Source organism: Eumetopias jubatus, unplaced genomic scaffold (assembly GCF_037043125.1).
Source record: "Eumetopias jubatus isolate StellerSeaLion01/CBP00866 unplaced genomic scaffold, mEumJub1_p1.0 scaffold_8, whole genome shotgun sequence".
Taxonomy (NCBI): Eukaryota; Metazoa; Chordata; class Mammalia; order Carnivora; family Otariidae; genus Eumetopias; species Eumetopias jubatus.
The window spans coordinates 17,029,237-17,048,789 of record NW_028274814.1 but is presented as its reverse complement, the minus strand read 5'-3'; the positions used below and the strand labels follow the sequence as shown (position 1 = coordinate 17,048,789).

At 36.3% G+C, this 19,553-nt stretch overlaps 1 protein-coding gene across 4 annotated transcripts in view; it reads left to right on the top strand.

The window, feature by feature from the left end:
• Positions 1–19,553, top strand: part of MALRD1 (MAM and LDL receptor class A domain containing 1) — an 835,513-nt gene that overhangs the window by 563,220 nt on the left and 252,740 nt on the right. For all 4 annotated transcript variants that reach the window (XM_088025530.1, XM_088025529.1, XM_028114131.2 and 1 more), the window contains one exon: positions 11,449–11,632. In XM_088025530.1, the coding sequence (XP_087881656.1) occupies positions 11,449–11,632 (184 nt within the window). The remainder of the gene's footprint in view (positions 1–11,448; positions 11,633–19,553) is intronic.

Sequence of the window (19,553 nt, the reverse complement as noted above, 5' to 3'; positions counted from 1 at the left end):
ATCCTTGAAACTGAAGAGATTTATATATCTCATATTTACATATTTATATTTATTTGTTCTCACTTTTATTTTTCTTTATCTCTCTCCCAAAACATCTCACTGGAAAAAAATCCCTCACTGGATGAGGGATGACATCGTTTAAATAATTATGATTTAATTTTTAATGTACTACTAATGTTAAATATTCATGCATGAAGATACTGGTAAAATGTCCGTGTGTCCTACACGCCAGACATTGTGTTAGCAGCTTTAAATGCTCAATCTCTGATTCTCACAAAAGACAGAGTAAATATGACAGTTTTCATTTTTCACATAAAGAAAGGGAGGCTCATGGTGGTTAAAAACATGTCTAATTAGTAAAGAACTGGGTTATTTTTGTTACACTCCATTGAGCTCAAAATAAACATACTTGAGTCAGATTTGAATGCATTGCGAGATTGTAGTTTCTCTGTCACCAACCGTGTGATTTAAGGGGTGGGAAATACCAAGAAAAAGCATCCAAGTCTCATGGAAGGCGTCACTTGTTTTTCTGCAAAGCCCACGGGCAGTTTTGGAATTTTCGGTCTTTGATAAATGAGAAGAAACGTTGGCATCTCAAATTTATGGATAGAACTTTCTATCATTTTTATTCTTTTAATATATTCACTTAATACTTTTCTAATTACGTTTCTCTTTTCAGTGTGTGTGTGTGTTTGTCTATTTGCAGCTTTTCACTAATGAATGTGGCCACGAGGAATGTCAGTGGCCGACATCTAGGTCAGTGTACTAGGATCTGCTTAATTTGTACCATAAATTTTTTCTTAACCACAATATTATCACTTAGTTTTATCATGTTATACTCTAACATCTCCATTTCTAATCTCTGGAACAAAACCAGGAGTAAATAAATGCAATAATTATTCCTTACACATAGTATTCTTCCCTAGTAAATTTCTTGCCATTTATTGCTGAGTAATTAACCCACCACTAATGGGCATTTGGGTCTCAGTGATGTTGCCCAAGACTTTAAGGGATGCATGCAGCTCTTTTATGATATTAAACCTTAGTATGGCTCTCATATTTTGTGTGTGCATGTCTGTGTGCGTGTGTATGTATGCATATATTCAATTTAATATATATATTGAATTGAAAGGCTAAACCAAATCAGACTTTCATTTATAGTTCTTATTCTAGCATTTCAGCATTAAAATGTCTAGATAATAAATTATAGAGTGAGCGTTGTTCTCCTTTTAAAGAAAAATAACACAATTGGCCTAGCAGGGGCATAAACCATGTCTTACAAATGGCCTCTTGTTAGCTGAGCTCTCCAGTTCCAGGTAGTAGACAGCAAGAAGCATGGGCATTAGATTCAGACAAATCTGAGTTCAGTCTCTGCTCTGCCCTTAAATTGCTTGCCCTGTGTTCTCAGCTTCAAGTTTCTTAACTACTGAGACTCAGTTTTCTTATTTATAAAGTGAATTAATAATAGGTATTTTTCAGGGTTTTTAGCATTATAAGACTGTATCTAAGACCCCAGAATAATTATAGCTATTACTATGTTAATATTATAATTCATATATAGTATATACATATAAGAAAGCAAATAAAAGTTTCAATTATTTTATAATTTATTGAGCATCTTCTGTATAGGAGATACTTTACATGGCACTTTTGATAGAGGAACACAGAAATAAGACATGGAATTTCCCATGAAGGAATTCATCCCAATAAGATACATACATACATGCGTGCGCACACACGCGCGCACACACACACACACACACATATACTAAATATACATAAACTAAATGTATATATACACACACATATATATATATACTCTCTCTATATATATATACACACTAAATATAACTACATGCACACATATACAAGCAGACCAAATATCAAATCACATGCAATAACTTCCTGAACTAGAAACATCAGGAGCTGTAAATGCTTGACCTCTCTCTCACCACCTGTCCAGAATCTCTGACCATTGTCAACTGTTCTAGATCAACGTCCCCACCTTGTGGACAGAATAAAAAGTCTGACTCCACATCACTTTCCCTTACTGCCTTCATGTCTTCTTGGGGTGGGGAAGAGAGGCTTTGGTAATCTGGATGTGAATGGATCATCTCTAAAAGATTTAGCTAGCATTCACTGCACGCTCCGTATTTGGTGAATTTTATCAAAGGTATCCCTTCTTTATAAAATACAGGTATATGTTTATCTCCTTCTTCTTTTCCCCTCTCTTCAAACTTCCCAGCCAGGTAACTGCTCAAAAGGTATTTCGTTACCTGAAATTGCTCTAATTCTGCATTCTTTAACTCTGAAATTCTAATCTCTGATTACTACCGTCTATCATTTTATTTCTCAAAGTACTAAACATTCTTTTCTACCTCATGGTGACCCCAAGACCTCCTTATTCTCCTAATCTCTGCCTCTTCATTTCCATCATGCCCACCACACCCATCCCCATCCTCAGAGGATTGTGTCCTATGTGCTAGGTGATCTTCAAAATTCTTTACCTATATTATCTCTTTTAATCATTTCAGTCTTACATATTGGGTGCTATAGGTCCATGCTTCCCTACCCAATTTTAAATTCAAAATCTAAAAAGCTCTGAAAATTAAAAACAATGTTTTTTACTCATTTGACATCAAGACTTGACACAAACTAAGAAGAGGCTATTTTTTAGTCTTTATTGATTCTACTGAACATAAATAATCATATTTTACTTTGGAAGTACTTATATATCTTATTATGGAATCGATAGTACAAACTCACTGGATATACACCTAAAATAGGGTATGTGTACTGTAATGTCTTCCCAAAATCTGAAAAATTCTGAATTAAAAAACACATTTTGATCACAAAGGGTTGAAATAACAGACTGTGAATGAGTATTGCTGTCTTCATCACTTTACAGCTAAGGAAGGAGAGGCCAAAGTAAAGGGGCAGACCTGCCCAAAGTCATACACTAGTAAGGGACATAACTAAAATTCCAAAGTTGATCTGTATCCAGAACCTGATCTCTAAGCATGTGCTTCTTCTGAGATATTCTGTAGCCCTAAATTTTCTGAACTCGGTCCTATACGTTTTACCTTCATATTTTCAGGAGTCTTTGTATGATTTCTCATTCTTAGTTTCAGGTGACCAGGAAAGCAATCTCATTGGTTTACTCCATTACTTAACAGCTACCAGTGGCTTCCCATTGGCTATAGGACTGGGTCTTAAATTCTCACAATGACATTAAAGACACTTTCCATAACATGGCCTTGGTCTATACGTGTAATCTTGAAAGACTCTTCAGTCTTTAAATCACTTTTGATATTCTAATTGCATTAGATTATTCAGGACCCAAAATATTCAAACATTTCTATATGCCAGAGCCCTTAATCATGTGGTATTCTTTGCTTGTAATGTGCTCATATACTTTATGTACTTGGTGGTCTCTTGCTGAGTTTTCAAGGCCCAATTCCAATGCTACATCCTTTAATGTACCTTGCTAATTTCACACAGATGCTTCATCTCACTGAAACCCCCCACCAAAGCACTGTACCATTTTCCATAATATAATGGAATTTGCTCACACTGAAGTGCGATATATATGGTGCTTTTCTTCCCTTTGATTTGTGAGCCATTTAAATCATAACTTATTTTTCTTCTCGATACTCAGCTGAATTAATGACATATAAGAGAAACCTATAATTGATTGAAATTAAAATACAGCATTCATGTGAATCATATCTATTTCAGATTTCATTACTTATCCTCACATGCATCAGGGAATATTAAGATGTAGTTAGCAATTTAAACATGCCTCCTTTGAGTTTATGCAAAAAAAAAAAACCCTGAAGTTTTATTTCTATCATTATAACATTTTATCAGCAAATGGAAGGATGCCTGACTTAGAGTCAATGCTCACTATATGGGTTAAATAAGTAGAAAAATGATAAATTCATTTATCATGTCGGGGTTTTAATCTTTAATTAATAAACCATTGTTTATCTTCTTCCTATCCTGTGTGAATTTTTTTCTTTAAATTTTTATTGTTATGTTAATCACCATACATTACATCATTAGTTTTTGATGTAGTGTTCCATGATTATCCTGTGTGAATTAATGGCTAGTCTTATCTCTTTTGTCATTGACTTAATTCTTCTACTCGCATGGTCTTTCATCTTTGTTTTCATGTCTTAAGTTTGTAATCTTTTTCACCCTCGTATTTGTAGCTCTAAAGCCCCCTTAACCTGGCTGTTTGAAGCAAGGGTGATGGACCCAGCCGGCTTGACTTGCCCAAGGCCACACTGAAGCCCAGGGATTTGGGAGCTGAGGTGGCTCAGTTTCATGGGCCACCAGGGTACCCGCAAATGAAGGCCATCGGAGGGGATGGCAAGCACAGCCTCCGCCCAGGGTTTCAGGTGCTGCCGAGGGACTGAGTCGGGTTATTTTTACTACAAAAGAAAGTTACTTAGTTTTATAAAGACAAATTTATTGTATCTGAGCGATATGGTATTTAATAAAAGTCTGAAGTACAAAAAAAAGGTTTGTAATCTTTTTCAATGTATCTTTTTATTTCATTAATTTACTTTGAGAATAAAAGTTTAGGTATTTTTGACTTGTCTGTTAAATACCAAACATTATTCCTGTTTTGGGGAATCCAGTGATTTATTCAAGCAAGAAAATTCTCCCATTCTTTATATATATAAATAATATATACTTTCCTGAGTAGTAGCACCTTTATACCTTGTATTTTGTGTTTATTAGAGAGTATTGATATTTAGAGGAATTTGAATTGAGAATATTACTTTTAACTGAAAGATTTTTTATTCACATTTTATATTACTTTATTTTTTATTCATATTTATTCACATGTCCCTTTGGGAAGAAAAATTTGTACAAGGATCTTAGCTTGAAGTTTGCTCTTCATTAGTACACATTTGCTGTTTTACACACATATATTTGTTTTATTTTCTCTGTCATTATTCCCCACCCCTCAAGGAAGACAGCAAACTGAGTTATGTCCAATAATTTTGTCATAAAATGCTGCTCTTCTGTTTTCGTTGAATGATTATCAACTCTCATGAACAGCAGTGTGCCAAGGGACAGATACCATCATTCATGACTGACATTTTGCTCCAGACCTTGCTGTCTCCTCTTCCTGTCAGATGCTTCCTACGGACTCCTCATTTATATTTTTTCCCATTGTTCTTCTGTGTTCAACCATATGAATGCTTTTCTCCTTCAGGAACCAAATGTAGTATGAAAGACAGTAGAAACCAGCCATCAACCACTAAGTAGGAAATTACCTTGAATATCATAGATTGGGAATTTTAATTGGGTTAGTGAGCTTTTTCTATGAAGAGTATAATAAAGACCTTGAAAGAATCATTCTGAGTCTAACTTTTTCAGTTATATGGCCTATTCCTTATTATGGATAATTCTTATTCCTTTCCGTATCACCTAAGATTTAGAACAATTGTAGTATGTCTTAGGAAAATTATCTCTATGAATATAGTAACTCACTGTTTTAGAGAACATACCTTTTGGTGAATTTTTTAATGTTTATGACAACCAAGTTATATACTTTAAACCTATTAAAATTAGTTTTTACCCGTATCAGAGAATGAATCTGAAATCAAATAGAAGTTTTATAGGGAAGCTTTGAGGCAATTTTCAGCTGTACTAGTAATTCCACACAGCATCTTAATTCACCAAGTTGAAATTAAATATACATTCATTCATTAAACACATGCTTCTGTAGTACCTACACTATGCCATGCTCTGTGTTAGGTATGGAGACCCAGAGGTGAATAAGATGGAAAAAGCTCTCATCCTCATGGACCTTAAATTGTGGTGGGAAAGACAGACAATGAACAAATATTGAAGTAATTGAAACATAAGATGATATTGAAAAATGAGAAGTATAAGGTACTATCAACAACAAAGTAAGGTAATACTATATGAGTGAGGATAGAACCCACCCTGAAGGTTCTGTCCACTTCTCTAAGGTGATATTGGAAGAAAAAAATCCTAACACTAAATACTGCATTTCTGTAATTCCAGTAATTGCATTCCTGATACAGTTTTTTCTTCCTCCCCCAAATTCAAGTTATTCTAGAGCCTTGTCAACAGTTGGAAAAGGAAATTGAAATATTTTAGGTGCTTTATAATAAGAACATTTTCAGATGATGTTCTATAAATTACATACTTATTTAGTATTAGTTACACAATGTGCTTTTGTTTCCTTTTCACAGAAATATATCTACGTAGACACATGCAGTCCATTTCTGGTTGTCTATTAAGCACTTACTATATGCAAGGCACTGTGCTAGGTACTGTTTATCAGATCTTGCCCAGCATTGCATTCTGTGTATCTAATGGGAGAGGTAGATATTTATCTGGTCATCACACTAGTGAAGACTTTATGTAATTACAAGTGTGGTGAGTGCTATGAAGGAGGAGTGCATAATGCTCTCAGAATCTGTGGCACGGAGGTATGATTGAGTTGAGTAGATCAATGAGGGCTGCATGAGGAAGGGATGATTCCACTGAAACATGAGTGGGAATTAACTAGATGAAAGGAGGAAAGAAAAAGACCATTTCATATGAATGTGCTAAGAAGGGAAGGAGAATGGGCCATTGAAGGACTGCAAGAGAGTGAGTGCAGTTGAAGCAGGAGGAGGAAGAGAAGTCTGGTAGGAAATGAGGTTGGGCAGGGGGTTTCTGAGCCACTTTAATGTTGAGACTGCAGGTATCTCCTAATGTCATAATGTGGACATTGAGGTTTTTTTTAAAGATTTTATTTATTTATTTGTCAGAGAGAGGGAGAGCATGAGTGCAGGGAGGGGCAGAGGGAGAAGCAGGCTCCACACTAAGCAAAGAGCCTGATGTGGGACTTGATCCCAGGACCCTTGGATCATGACCTGAGCTGAAGGCAGATGCTTAGCCAACTGAGCCACCCAGGCGTCCCGTGGACATTGATTTATTTTCTTTTTTAAAGATTTTATTTATTTGACAGAGAGAGACAGCGAGAGAAGGAACACAAGCAGGGGGAGTGGGAGGGGGAGAAGCGGGCTTCCCCCTGAGCAGGGAGCCTGATGCGGGGCTCAATCCCAGGACCCCGGGACCATGACCTGAGCCGAAGGCAGACGCTTGACGACTGAGCCACCCAGGCACCTGGAACCGGATCTTTCTACTTATTAATTAATTCTTCAGTTGTAACCATCCTGCTGTTTTTATACCTGTTTTGTTCTTCATGGACATATTATATTTTTCTTACCCAGTATTTCTATTTAGTTACTGTCATGATTTCCTGTTTTATTTTATATTGCTATATCTTTGCTTATCTTCTTATGTATGCATGAAGCCTTTTATTTTTATCTTTTATATATTTTTTAAGTTTTTATTTAAATTTCAGTTAGTATACAGTGTAATATTAGTTTCAGGTTTACAATGTAGTGATTCAACACTTCCAGACAACACCCAGTGCTAAAACTCTGATTTCATCTGTTTTTAAATTCTCCTTTAGATGTTATATATTGAGTTCATTGTCATCTTTTAATAGTTATGTGGTCTCTGGGAGCCTAGTAATTTGGCCTGTGAACTCATACATCTATAGTAATGTGAGTTGCTCTCTGTGGTGATTCAGGGATGGCAGAAGGCCAGCCCTTTGCCTGTCTCCCACTCGCCACTGTGACACACATTGCCAAATATCTAGAAATAAATGTTATAATAAGTATGTAACTTATTTATTAAAAAGACTAAAATTTTAGTGAGTGGCATAAAGAGTCTTGAACAAGTCAAAAAATAAATGATATCTCAGGGTAAAATAATTCAATATTTAAAATTTCACCTATTTGTTAAATTATTCTAAGATTCATTTGGGAGACTGAATATATGAGAAAACCAAAAGAACAAAAAAAATTGAGGATGAAAATGTGACCTATTAAAATGCAACATTAAGACTTAATTCCAGTGTAGCAACTTTACATCCCTTTATGTCTTTACTCTCTTACACTTACAATATTTATGCCTTAATTATTTGCTTTACATACATTGAGAACCATATTACGTGGTATTTTTCCTTCCACTATCAAAAATAAATTCAAGAGCATAAGAAAAGTTTATTGTATTTACTCATATTTTAGCTGTGTTTTTTTATCCCTTCTTGATATTCTAAGAAGCTCCATTAGCCATTCATTTAAGGTATGTCTACTGGTGACAAATTCTCTTAGTTTTTCTTCATTTGAAAAAATCTTGGAAGGAAAGGTCTTGGGGCCCCTGGGTACTGAATTTGGGTTGAAGTCTAGGCTCTGCTCGGCCTTTGCTTTTGGCGGTGGGGGCAGAGTTTTAGTATTTCTTACTGCTTTTCTTTTCATGACACAAAAGGGAAACACTGACATAAAGTATGAGGGCAGATACATTTCCAAAACAAATATGCAATATATAAGATAAAGGATCAATATGCATAATACATGGCAAATCAGTTCAAAGTTGGGTAAATGGTTACATTACAAGAAGAGAGTATTCCTTCAATTTCTATAATTTAATTATCATTGTACTAATGTCTATTTTTACTATTATTAGTGTGGCCAATCACTTTTCATATGTTTATTGCCTTGGGTTGTTGGGATGGTTTAACATCCATATGAACGAATCCGAGAGATATGTCCTTGGCCAGTAGCAGCGTCATGAGTTGATATTAAGAGGTTTTTCATTTTTTCAATTTAGAAAGAATTGAAAATCAGAATATTAAGTAAATAAAGCAACAGTGTATGTGGAACAAAAATGAGATTGACATATAACTGTTTTCTTAAAAAATTGTTCTGATGTATATTGATATATATCAGAAAGATAAATAAAATCTATATTTATGTAACTTTTCTAGTAATTTATTTTTCTCACTTTCGCATATTCGATTATTACCTCCACAGGTGAGACTCTCTTTTTTTTTCCACCTTTTTATTCCTGGTATCTAACATAGTACATGTCAACATAGAATGTTTGTGGAATAAATGAATGAATGGACAGATAAGTTAATAAATAAATAAGTCTCCATTTTACATTTGGATGCATAATTTTGATAATTATGGGGATAAGATTTGATACGTTATATTCAAAGAGGAATGATATGGGGCACCTGGGTGGGTCAACTATTAAGCGTCTGCCTTCGGCTCGGGTCATGATCCCAGGATCCTGGGATTGAGCCCCACATCGAGCCCCACATTGGGCTCTCTGCTTGGCGAGAAGCCTGCTTCTCCCTCTCACACTCTCCCTGCTTGTGTTCCCTCTCTCCCTCTCTGTCAAATAAATAAATAAAATCTTAAAAAAAAGAGGCATGATAGTAAATATACTAGAATGATATTCTACAGTCACCTGCCTTTAGATTGGTCCACAGTTGGTTTTCAAAAGAATTCACCCTCGTTTTCTTTTCTTACTACATAAAATGATAATGGACGTATTATTCAAATCTCTTTTTCACTAGAAGGTCAGTTGTAAGACTGAATAAATGGTTTTTATGTTATTGATTAAAATGATCACACAACCTTCTGTGATGGTTTTTGTTGAAAACCCTTTGGGGGCTTGTCACAGTTAATGAGTGGCTCTAGAAACTTCAGAAGTATATTAATAGGAAAATATTAGCAAAGTGAGTTAAGTTTGTAAGTGAAGACAGACTTTATTAATATCCATGCCTGTTATGTTGCTATGTGTCAGACATGCCCCCTCTACTTTAATCTTTAATGTAACTAATCATTCCTTTGATTCCACATCACTATGACATCACTGATAGTAAAAGATTAACCTTGGAAAAGGCTTCTCTTCTTTAGTCATTAGAAAGATATGAAATTCCATTAATTACGTGTGAATTTCCCATCCCCTTCAAGGCAAAAGTTGCAGGAGTCTCTGTGTGTAAAGATTTATCATATTTTTTGGCGGTGGGGGAGGAGGCTGTTCAGAAATCTATCTAGACACCATTAGCTGTTTTGCAAAGTTAATTTTGGATTAACTGATATGTGGCTCCGCTTTCTCTGTAATTCAACCGAGGAAGAACTGCTTGATTGCATCTCCCTCAGCAGAACAAGATGTCAGCCATATTTATCAACATTAGTGCCCTAAAAGCAAGAACCTATGGAAATGTAATTCTTTTGGATCCTTTTTTCAAATATTTCTCTTTTTCTTCAGCTTATATTAAAAAAAAACCCTGTAAATTATGTATTTCACAGTTGCATGCTATAAATCTGTTGGAACAGGTGCTTGATTTTCTGGCTGCCATTCCCTTCAATTCCACAGTTTTGATTACAAGCTTCAGACATGTTATTCTTGTTAAATTGTTATGAGAACAAAATAGTGGACCCTAAGATATTATGTGGGGCTAACCATAAACATAATATGTACATATATAATAACATAGCAAGTATATATATTTATTTGTAATGCTGTATATATATAGCAAATATATATTTATTTCTCTTTCTTTGCAATGTGTCAGTCATCATGATTTATTAAAACATCTAATTCTCAGGAGGAGCTAGGTCCAGAAGAGCAACAAACAATTCAGAGGAGATATGTATATAAGATTTTTAGAAAATTAATTTTTCCTTTATAACTGAAGAGTGTGGTATAGAAAAAGTTGTAGCTGATGCTCATATATCAGTCATAATAGAATTTTTTAGATAGCCAAAATAATGTATTAATAGGATTTTTGAAAACCCACTGATCCTAGAAATCCTCACTTTGCCACCGTGGCTCACTTCACAATCCCTTTGTCATACCCATCAGGGATAGTGATTTCTTCCTCATATTCCTCCTTCCATCTCTTTTCTTCTCTTTTCCCATGTAAATTATTTCCACTCTTTGAAGGAAGGTAGAATCTAAATAATTACAGAATATGAATAGAAGGTTGGGGGAGCATCCTGAGCTACAACCCAGGATTTCTGTAAAATGTTCAGATCCCATCAGATACTGAGGATTTTGTGTGCATGCAAAGGAGAGGTGGAATGAACCGAGTAGGCCACTCCTAAATAGTGGTGTCTCTGAAAACACCAAAACAGATTTATCAGTACTTCTAGGAAACACTACATTAAACAATGTAGATTAATATGCCTCTGTTTTATTTATTTTTAAAGATTTTATTTATTTATTTGACAGAGAGAGAGCGATCACAAATAGGCAGACAGGCAGGCGGGCAGAAGGAGAGGGAGAAGCAGGCTCCCTGCTGAGCACAGAGCCTGATGTGGGGCTCAATCCCAGGATACCGGGATCATGACCCAAGCCGAAGGCAGACGCTCAACCGACTGAGCCACCCAGGAGCCCCTAATATGCCTCTGTTTTAATGAGATCAAGTATATCATGGATGTTATCAGAGTTCCAGTGTTTGTTTTTTAATCAGTTTTCATTAATCAGATGCTTCTGTTCTACATGATTGGCTTTTTTTCTTCGTTTGTGTTTATTTCTGTAATGCAGACAGAGAAAGGACTGTCAAAAGTATGGCAAGAAAGTGAGCAGAACTCTGCTGATCACTGGCAACGGGCTGTCATCCTGCTAGGAAAGCTAAGGAATTTTGAAGTCCTATTCCAAGGCATCAGAACAAGGGATCTGGGAGGAGGACCTGCGATTGATGACATTGAATTTAAAAACTGCACGACTGGTAAGTTCCTGGAAATCACTTCTATTTGGAACAACTTTTATAATCTAGCCATCTTATCTTTACTTTTCATTTACAAAATGTTCTGCTGAAATATATTTGGTACCTCCATACAAATCAATTGAAAGAGATCATTTCATAAACTTACATGTTAAGAGAGGATAGCGTCTCCCTCCCACAAGCACACAAGCATTTAACTCCTTGCCTCCTTCAGACCATCCCCTCTCTGATATGTAGAAGTGTTTTCCTTTGCATTGACTTTTCAACACAACTTAAGTGCATGCCTAATATTTTCATACCTTTATCTAAATTAATTTAAAATGAACTAGTAAAAAAAAATGTTAGAAAGCTGTCACTTAGCAGATATATGAGAAATACATTCACCCAGGTGTAATTCAAGCAGAACTTGAATTGAGAGCAAGGCTTTGGGTATTTAAAATGCTACTCCAGCAGGTGAACAGCAACTTGAAAAATTTTGCTGTCGTTTATCTCACTTCCAAATGTGTGAAGTGTAACTATGCCTAGATTTTTCTTTACAGAACTACCCGGAAATGTCAAAAATAATTATAAATATACTTGCACAGTTTCACAACTGGCAAAGTTCTTTCTGAGGCACTCTTCCATCTGATTTCCAAAATAGTGCCATGTGATATACACTGCCAACGAATTCTACACTGATTCTCTTGGAGGCAAGCTCTCCTGGGACTGCGAGCAAAACTTAAGTGCTGTTTAATTTTATTATTGCTCTCACATTAAAGTATCATTTCACTGAGCTCAAAAATGTGATTTGGTATTTGGTGATGCTACAGCATCTGCTCTTTTTATGAGCAAGGCTGCTTCAAAGATCCCAGGTGATGTAGGGAGCACAGAGATCTGGGTATTCATGTCAAGAAAGGGACAGGATTTGGGCTTGGAGATGTTTGGGAGATGGTTCTGGACAACAGAAAATGAGGTTCTGAATATATAATCATGAAAATATATCTTAGAAGATATGCGTTTATTCTAGAAGGATGTGCTTCTTCAATTCTTCGGTAGTCACCTTCCTAATAATATGCTAAATTTCTTTTTTTTTAAGATTTTATTTATTTATTTGACAGAGAGAGACACAGCGAGAGAGGGAACACAAGCAGGGGGAGTGGGAGAGGGAGAAGCAGGCTTCCTGCTGAGTGGGGAGCTCGATGTGGGGCACGATCCTAGGACCCCAGGATCATAAGCTGAGCCGAAGGCAGACACTTAACAACTGAGCCACCCAGGCACCCAATATGCTAAATTTCTATCATAGTTAGTTCCTCAATCTGTAAATGATTCTGGCAACTTAAAAAAACAATCTCCAGAACGTTTTTCTAAGATTTTAGAAATAAAGGAGATTTTATTAAACTAGAGAGATTCCTTTGCTCTTAAGAGAGGCAGAATGATTATTAGATGGGTTGATTCAGGTCAGAAGAAATCTGAGCGTTCTTATTCCAACTTTGCCAGTTTCGTGGAGAAGTTTGCACTGTTTTGTTTTCCCCATTCTTGCAAAGTCATATGAGAATTTACATGATTATAATTAATTTTATTCAGCTCAATCTAATGCTCAGCTTACTGAGAAACACTTTAATATCTTATGCTTAGTGATCAAGTACTTTTTAGGTCTATAGTTCTTTCTGTGTCCTCAAAATAAAGAGGCAAATTATGACCAATTGAACTTGAATATAGTCAATTGTGTATCAAATATGTTTTAGGACAAAATAGCCATTGCTTTATTAAAAAGCAGTTAAAGCCCAATCTGCTACAGATAATGAAGGTTTTCAGATTAGGTTTTCGTTAAGATAGAAAGATAAAACATTCTGAGGAAGTGTGAAAGAATATCTATGGAACAAAAGACAGTGATTATTTTGTCTCCTTAAACTACTATGCCAGTAAAAATTGGTGTTACTCAGAAGTTGTTACCCTAAGCTGCTTGGCACTATCACCAATTTAGAAGAGAATGGTAATTAACTAAACCTAAACATCAGAAATGCACTATAGAACAGTGGTTAAGAACAAGGAGTCTTGGGGTGTCTGGGTGGCTGAGTCTGTTAAAACATCTGACTCTTGATTTCAGCTCAGGTCATGATCTCAGGGTGGTGAGTTGGAGCCCCTGCCCCCCTCAGTCTCCCCACTCGGGGGCATCTGCTTCTCTCCCTCTTCCTCTCCCTCTGCTCCTCCCCCAACTCAAGCTGTCTCTGTGTCTCTCTAAAATAAAATAAATGAAAAAAACAAAAAAACAAGGAGTCTTGTGGGAAACCTGGGTGGCTCAGTTGATTAAGCATCCGACTCTTTATTTCAGCTCAGGTCATGATGTCAGGTTCTGTGATTGGGCTCCATGCTCAGCAGGAGTCTGCTTGAGATTCTCTCTCTTTTCCCTCTCCTTCTGCACCTCCCCCACAGCCCCCACTCTCTCTCTCAAAAAGAAAAAAAAAAAAAGAACAAGAAGTCTGGAGTCTAACTATCTGGGTGTGGAATCAGCTTTTCTACTTACTAGTTTGGGTGACTTTATTTTACTTTGCCTCAGTTTCCTTATCAATAAAATGGGGATGATAATGATAGGACTTCCATCATAACTCTCTGTGAATATTAAATATGTTAATATATGTGAAGTGCTTAGAAGAAGCTTGACACATAGTAAAATTGGTATATCACCTTTTATTGTTATAGTTGTCATCATTCCTATTGACCATGGCCATATTCTCAGTTGGTGTTTTATTGCCCTGCACTAGGTAGCCAACTTCAAATCATATGCAAACACATTGCCATAAAGTCTATCATGGAATTGTTGCTGTTTACCATTTGAGATGAAGAACTTAGAACATTACTTCATATTTATCTGTCACATACTACCTGTAACAAAAGACCATATATTATACGATACCGTTTATATGAAATATCCATAATAGACAGATGTGTAGAGACAGAAAGTAGATGAGTGGTTCTTTAGGGCTCCTTAGGGCTGAAGAAAAAAGGGGTGAGGAATAAGTGCTAAGGAATATGCATTTCTGTGTAGGATGATTCTCTGTAGGATGAAAATATTCTACATTTTTTATGGCAGTTGTTTGTTGCACAACTTCATAAATATACGAAAGCCATTAAATTGTAAACATAATATAGGTGATCTTAATGTATGTAAATTCTAAATTCTAAATCAATGAAATTGTTTAAAATCTATATAAAAGCGGGAGAATTATGGAAACATGGTAGTGGTGGTGGTGGGGTTTGTGGCAGAATGGTTTTTGTATTTTCCCAAGTTCTCACATCAAAACAGAGCACCCAGTTAGCGAAGTCAGTCTGTCACAGAAAACATGGACAACAAAATTAAGTGAAAATGCATCCCTACTAAAGCCAGTATATAAGCACATAGGGATAAACCACTACCTGTGTGTTATTTATGTCTGTAAAGGAGAAGACAGGAGAATCATGAAGGAGCCAACAGATATTCACTGGGAAATTCAGTCAGGTAGTTTGAGAACGGTAGCTAAAACTGGAGGGGTTTCACTCACTTATGGAATGAGTGGGTCCAGGGCTCTGTGGGAAGTTCTGGGGGGTGGGAGCCGTTGACACCATGAACACTCAAACTGGATCCGCCATGATTCCCTTCCATTTCAGCAGTTCACATTCATAAACCCAGCGAAACCAAGCATTAACAGACACAGCACTGGGACTAGAATCAAAATTGAGTAGACTAGGGACAGATGAAGAAAAGAGAAGACCCACATCAAAATGGGGGATGGGGACTAAGCCAGAAAATCTCAAAAAGCAAGGCACCATATGTTTTTATAGATTTATGTAGATTCTATAGATTTATAAACTTTTTCAGGGATTTAGCACTAATCCTCCAACTTTGGCTGTGTCATTATAGAGCTTCAGTTTTCACATTTGCAGAATGACAGGATCATAATGGACTCTCTGGAATTTTCCTAGGACTCTCTGACAACTGTAGAGTCTATGTATATTTTTATTTATTTATTATTTTTTTAAAGATTTTTATTTTTATTTATTTGAGAGAGAGAGAATGAGAGATAGAGAGCACGAGAGGGAAGAGGGCCAGAGGGAGAAGCAGACTCCCTGCCGAGCAGGGAGCCCAATGCAGGACTCGATCCCGGGACTCCAGGATCGTGACCCGAGCCGAAAGCAGTCGCCCAACCAACTGAGCCACCCAGGCGCCCTATGTATATTTTTAGAAGTTTGGAATAATTGAGAACAGTTTAAAATTGATGAAAAGTGACTGTGGAAGAAGGTGGAGGATATATATGATTTCTATGTATTTCTATTTCTATTTGATGGTTATCTACTTTACCTGCAAATAAGAAAGCTATTTGAGCTTCATAGTTACTTTTTATTTTCCATTCAAAAACTTACAACTCAATTTATTAGATAATATTTAGTACATGACCAACATAAAGCTATATGTATTTTTTTTATTTCTTTGCATTCTGAATACATCATGGTACTATCTTCAATTTCCTATCAAATCTATTGTATTTCTCTAAAAAGAAAAATAAGGCAAAAGCATAGACATAGTGTTTGGTCTGTCCAGGGACCCATTAAGAGGCATATCTCCTTTTTGGATAAATTAACAAGGCAGCAAGTAGCTTATTCATGGAAAATTAAGTGACAGATTAGGAACTTGATATCTCCTCTTTTTAAATTCACATTGATTTAAAATGTGTTTTTTTTTTTTTTTATAAAAATCTTATAAAATGCAACTACCATCCTATAGCAGAGAAAAGTAGGACTGGAATTTGTATAGACCGGAAAGAAACATTCCATCATTGTAATTATCAAAGTGTAAATTCTAAATTTAAATGTTCACTCATTTTTCAAAGAGAGTATTATTTACTAAGTACAATCATTCAGCTGATACTTATTGCTTTTGCTATGAATACTAAGTAGCATTTATGTCAGTTGTTGGGAACCCAGTTCTGCAAAACCATTAGGTGCAAATCCTAGGTTACCCTCTTGCTGTCTGCTCTGTGGTTTTAGACAAGACACATGATCATCCTTTGTCTCATTTTTCTCAGTTATGAAATAATAATTCTGCTTCCATCTTGGAGAGCTTTAGGACTAAATCATTTCCTTCATGCAAAGTGCTTTAAAGAATGCGTGAGATCCGCAAACACTGAATATTTGTTTGCTAAAAGTATAAAGGAAAAACAAGTGCAGGCTTGATACTGTTTTAGGCACAACATTTTCTGTATCATCGTTTAAGATCTGGTTTGTTCTGTTCACCTGTTCAGCGAACATGTATTGATTGCCTGGGCTGCAGAAAACTCTGTGCAGTGGACTGTGCACATCTCCTCCGAACAGGGCTGAAATGCCCGTGTTACACAGTGTTTGGCTTTATTGATTTTCCATTTCCCGTTTCAGGGCCCCTGCCTTGACTGCCGGCACTTCCTCCCCTACCCCACATGCCCCCTGTGCCTTATATTTCCTGGACTGCTCTGTGAACTGTTTCCAAGAAACTAGTAAGCCTGGTCCGTTAACCTGGTACCTTAGGGTGGGAGCCAACAGTGTCAGATATTGCCTTTTCGACTGTAACATCTAGAAGATGCAATTGAATGATGACCAGATTTTAGTTCAGGGAAAAGGAAGGAATAATTTAGGGAATAGAAAATGCTTCCAGAAGTCAATAAAATCTTCTAAGTAGACCAGTAGCACAGTAGCTACTCTGTCTTTCTCTAAATTCATATAGAAGAAAACACATCACGCTTCCCAAATAATCCTAAATGTGAAAGGACAGAAATTGTTTGGGGATAAAGTAAGGGAAGCCAGAGCGTCATTATAATTTTAGATGTCCGGTGCATTGTCTTCACATATAAACTGAAAAGGCTTACTCTTTTACTATAACCACTTTCACACCTTTCATTTTTCCCCTCAAAAACTGTATGTAAAATGACTCCTAAGTGTCCTTTAAACAGTAATTGATCTGGAGTAAAAAATAGTGGCTTGATGGTAATGATTTCAGTGCAGCATTACTCTGGATTCAAATTGAACTTGGGAGATCACAAAACAGTGATTGCTGTATATAAAGTTCACGAATACATAAATCTATAAACAGAAGCCTGTAGAGTTTGCCTTCAAAACTTAACCTTCTTCACTTAGTTTAGATGAAAAGCTGTATTTCTACTTAACATATGAGTCCTCCAAGTGTTGCTTTTAGATCTCACACAATTTTCTTTTAAAGTATATATGTTATAAAGTATATGAGAAGAGAAGAAAAAAAAAGAGAAAAAAGAAAGGGAGGATGGCAGTGAGTAAAAAAAATAATAACTGAACATCTCACCCTAATGAAATAATTAAAAGCCATTTATTTATTTTTTTAAGATTTTATTTATTTATTTGACAGAGACAGAGATAGCAAGAGCAGGAACACAAGCAGGGGGAGTGGGAGAGGGAGAAGCAGGCTTCCTGCTGAGCAGGGAGCCCGATGTGGGGCTCGATCCCAGGACCCTGGGATCATGACCTGAGCCGAAGGCAGACGCTTAACGACTGAGCCAGCCAGACGCCCAAAAGCCATTTATTTTTAATAACTAATGGGTAGATGATTTGTAGCTCTGTATAATGTAAGGATGGATAAAAAAATGAATGGGTATATGGATGGATGGATGGACAGACGGGTGGATGGGAGGACAGGTAGATTAATAGAAACCGTTTACTCAAATCTTGGTGTATGTGTGAAAATTCAGATCAGAGCAAGTTCCCGCCTTCATTGAGTTACATTCTGGTGGCAGACGCAGATAATAAGCAAAGTAATATGTAATATTGTGTCACGTGGTAATAGAGGCTATGAATGCTATAGGGGAAAAGCTAAGGAGATTATTACTTTGATTAGAGTGGTAAGAAACAGTCTCTTTGATGGTTAGAGTTGAGCAGAACCTTAAATGAAATAAGAGGTGACCATGCAAACATCTTAGTGAGGAGTTCCTCCAGACCAGCCAGGCAGATCTCTTTGGAGGAAAGCACATTGATGGATGAAGCAGAAGAAAAAAGCGTAGGGGGTAAGGGGGATAGCAATGGGTCTCGTCATTCAGAACTTTGTCATCAGAAATGCCTGCTCTAAACTGGGGATCTCCTCACAGCACAGGAGTCAAATAGGCTGACTGAGTTGGTCTCCCTAGGTTTAAATTCTGTCACTGCCGCTTACTTGCCATGTGACCTTGAATACATGCTTATCATGTCTGTTGCCTCCATTTCTTTATGGCAATAAAAATCAGACCTACTTTTATAGATTTGACAAATTAACATATGCTAAGAGGTTTGAACAGAAACACTTTAACTACTTAATAAATTCTAAACATATGATTATCATCATAATCATCACCATCATATTTAATTTAATCCTCAGTAAAACTCCAGAAAATTAAGCTACAGAGGTTGGCAATAACTAATACCAGCCAGGTTGATTTCCTTACTGATGCTTAACAGCATAAAACCTTAGCTATATTTAGCCATAAAAACATGAGATAGTACTAAAATCATGATAAATACCCTTTCCCTTTTTAGTCAAAGAAAGGTAACTGATTTTTATTGATTCAAAAATTTTGATTCTTCATCAGTAGAGAAGAGTGGTGATATCCGTTCATGGACTCATAAACAAATACTACAATTTTTTTAAACCTATCATTGTTTGTTGTAAAGATTATTTACTATTTGCAAAATATCCATTTTCTTTCCATGTGTCGCAGACCCTTTTGGGTAAGTGGATCCATGTGAAAAGATGTGGCCTGTGTGCTCTGAGGAAGTAACGTGTCACTTCCAGGTTGAAGTGCTGGTAGACAACCCTCCAGGTCTCCTTTCTGATGCTGTGGTAGGAGGAGGCCTTATTTTCCAGATGTTGTGTCTCCAGCTGCCTGGTTTTCCAAATTGGTAGAGAAAAGTCCCTCTGCCAATTTGTTTTAGATGTGTG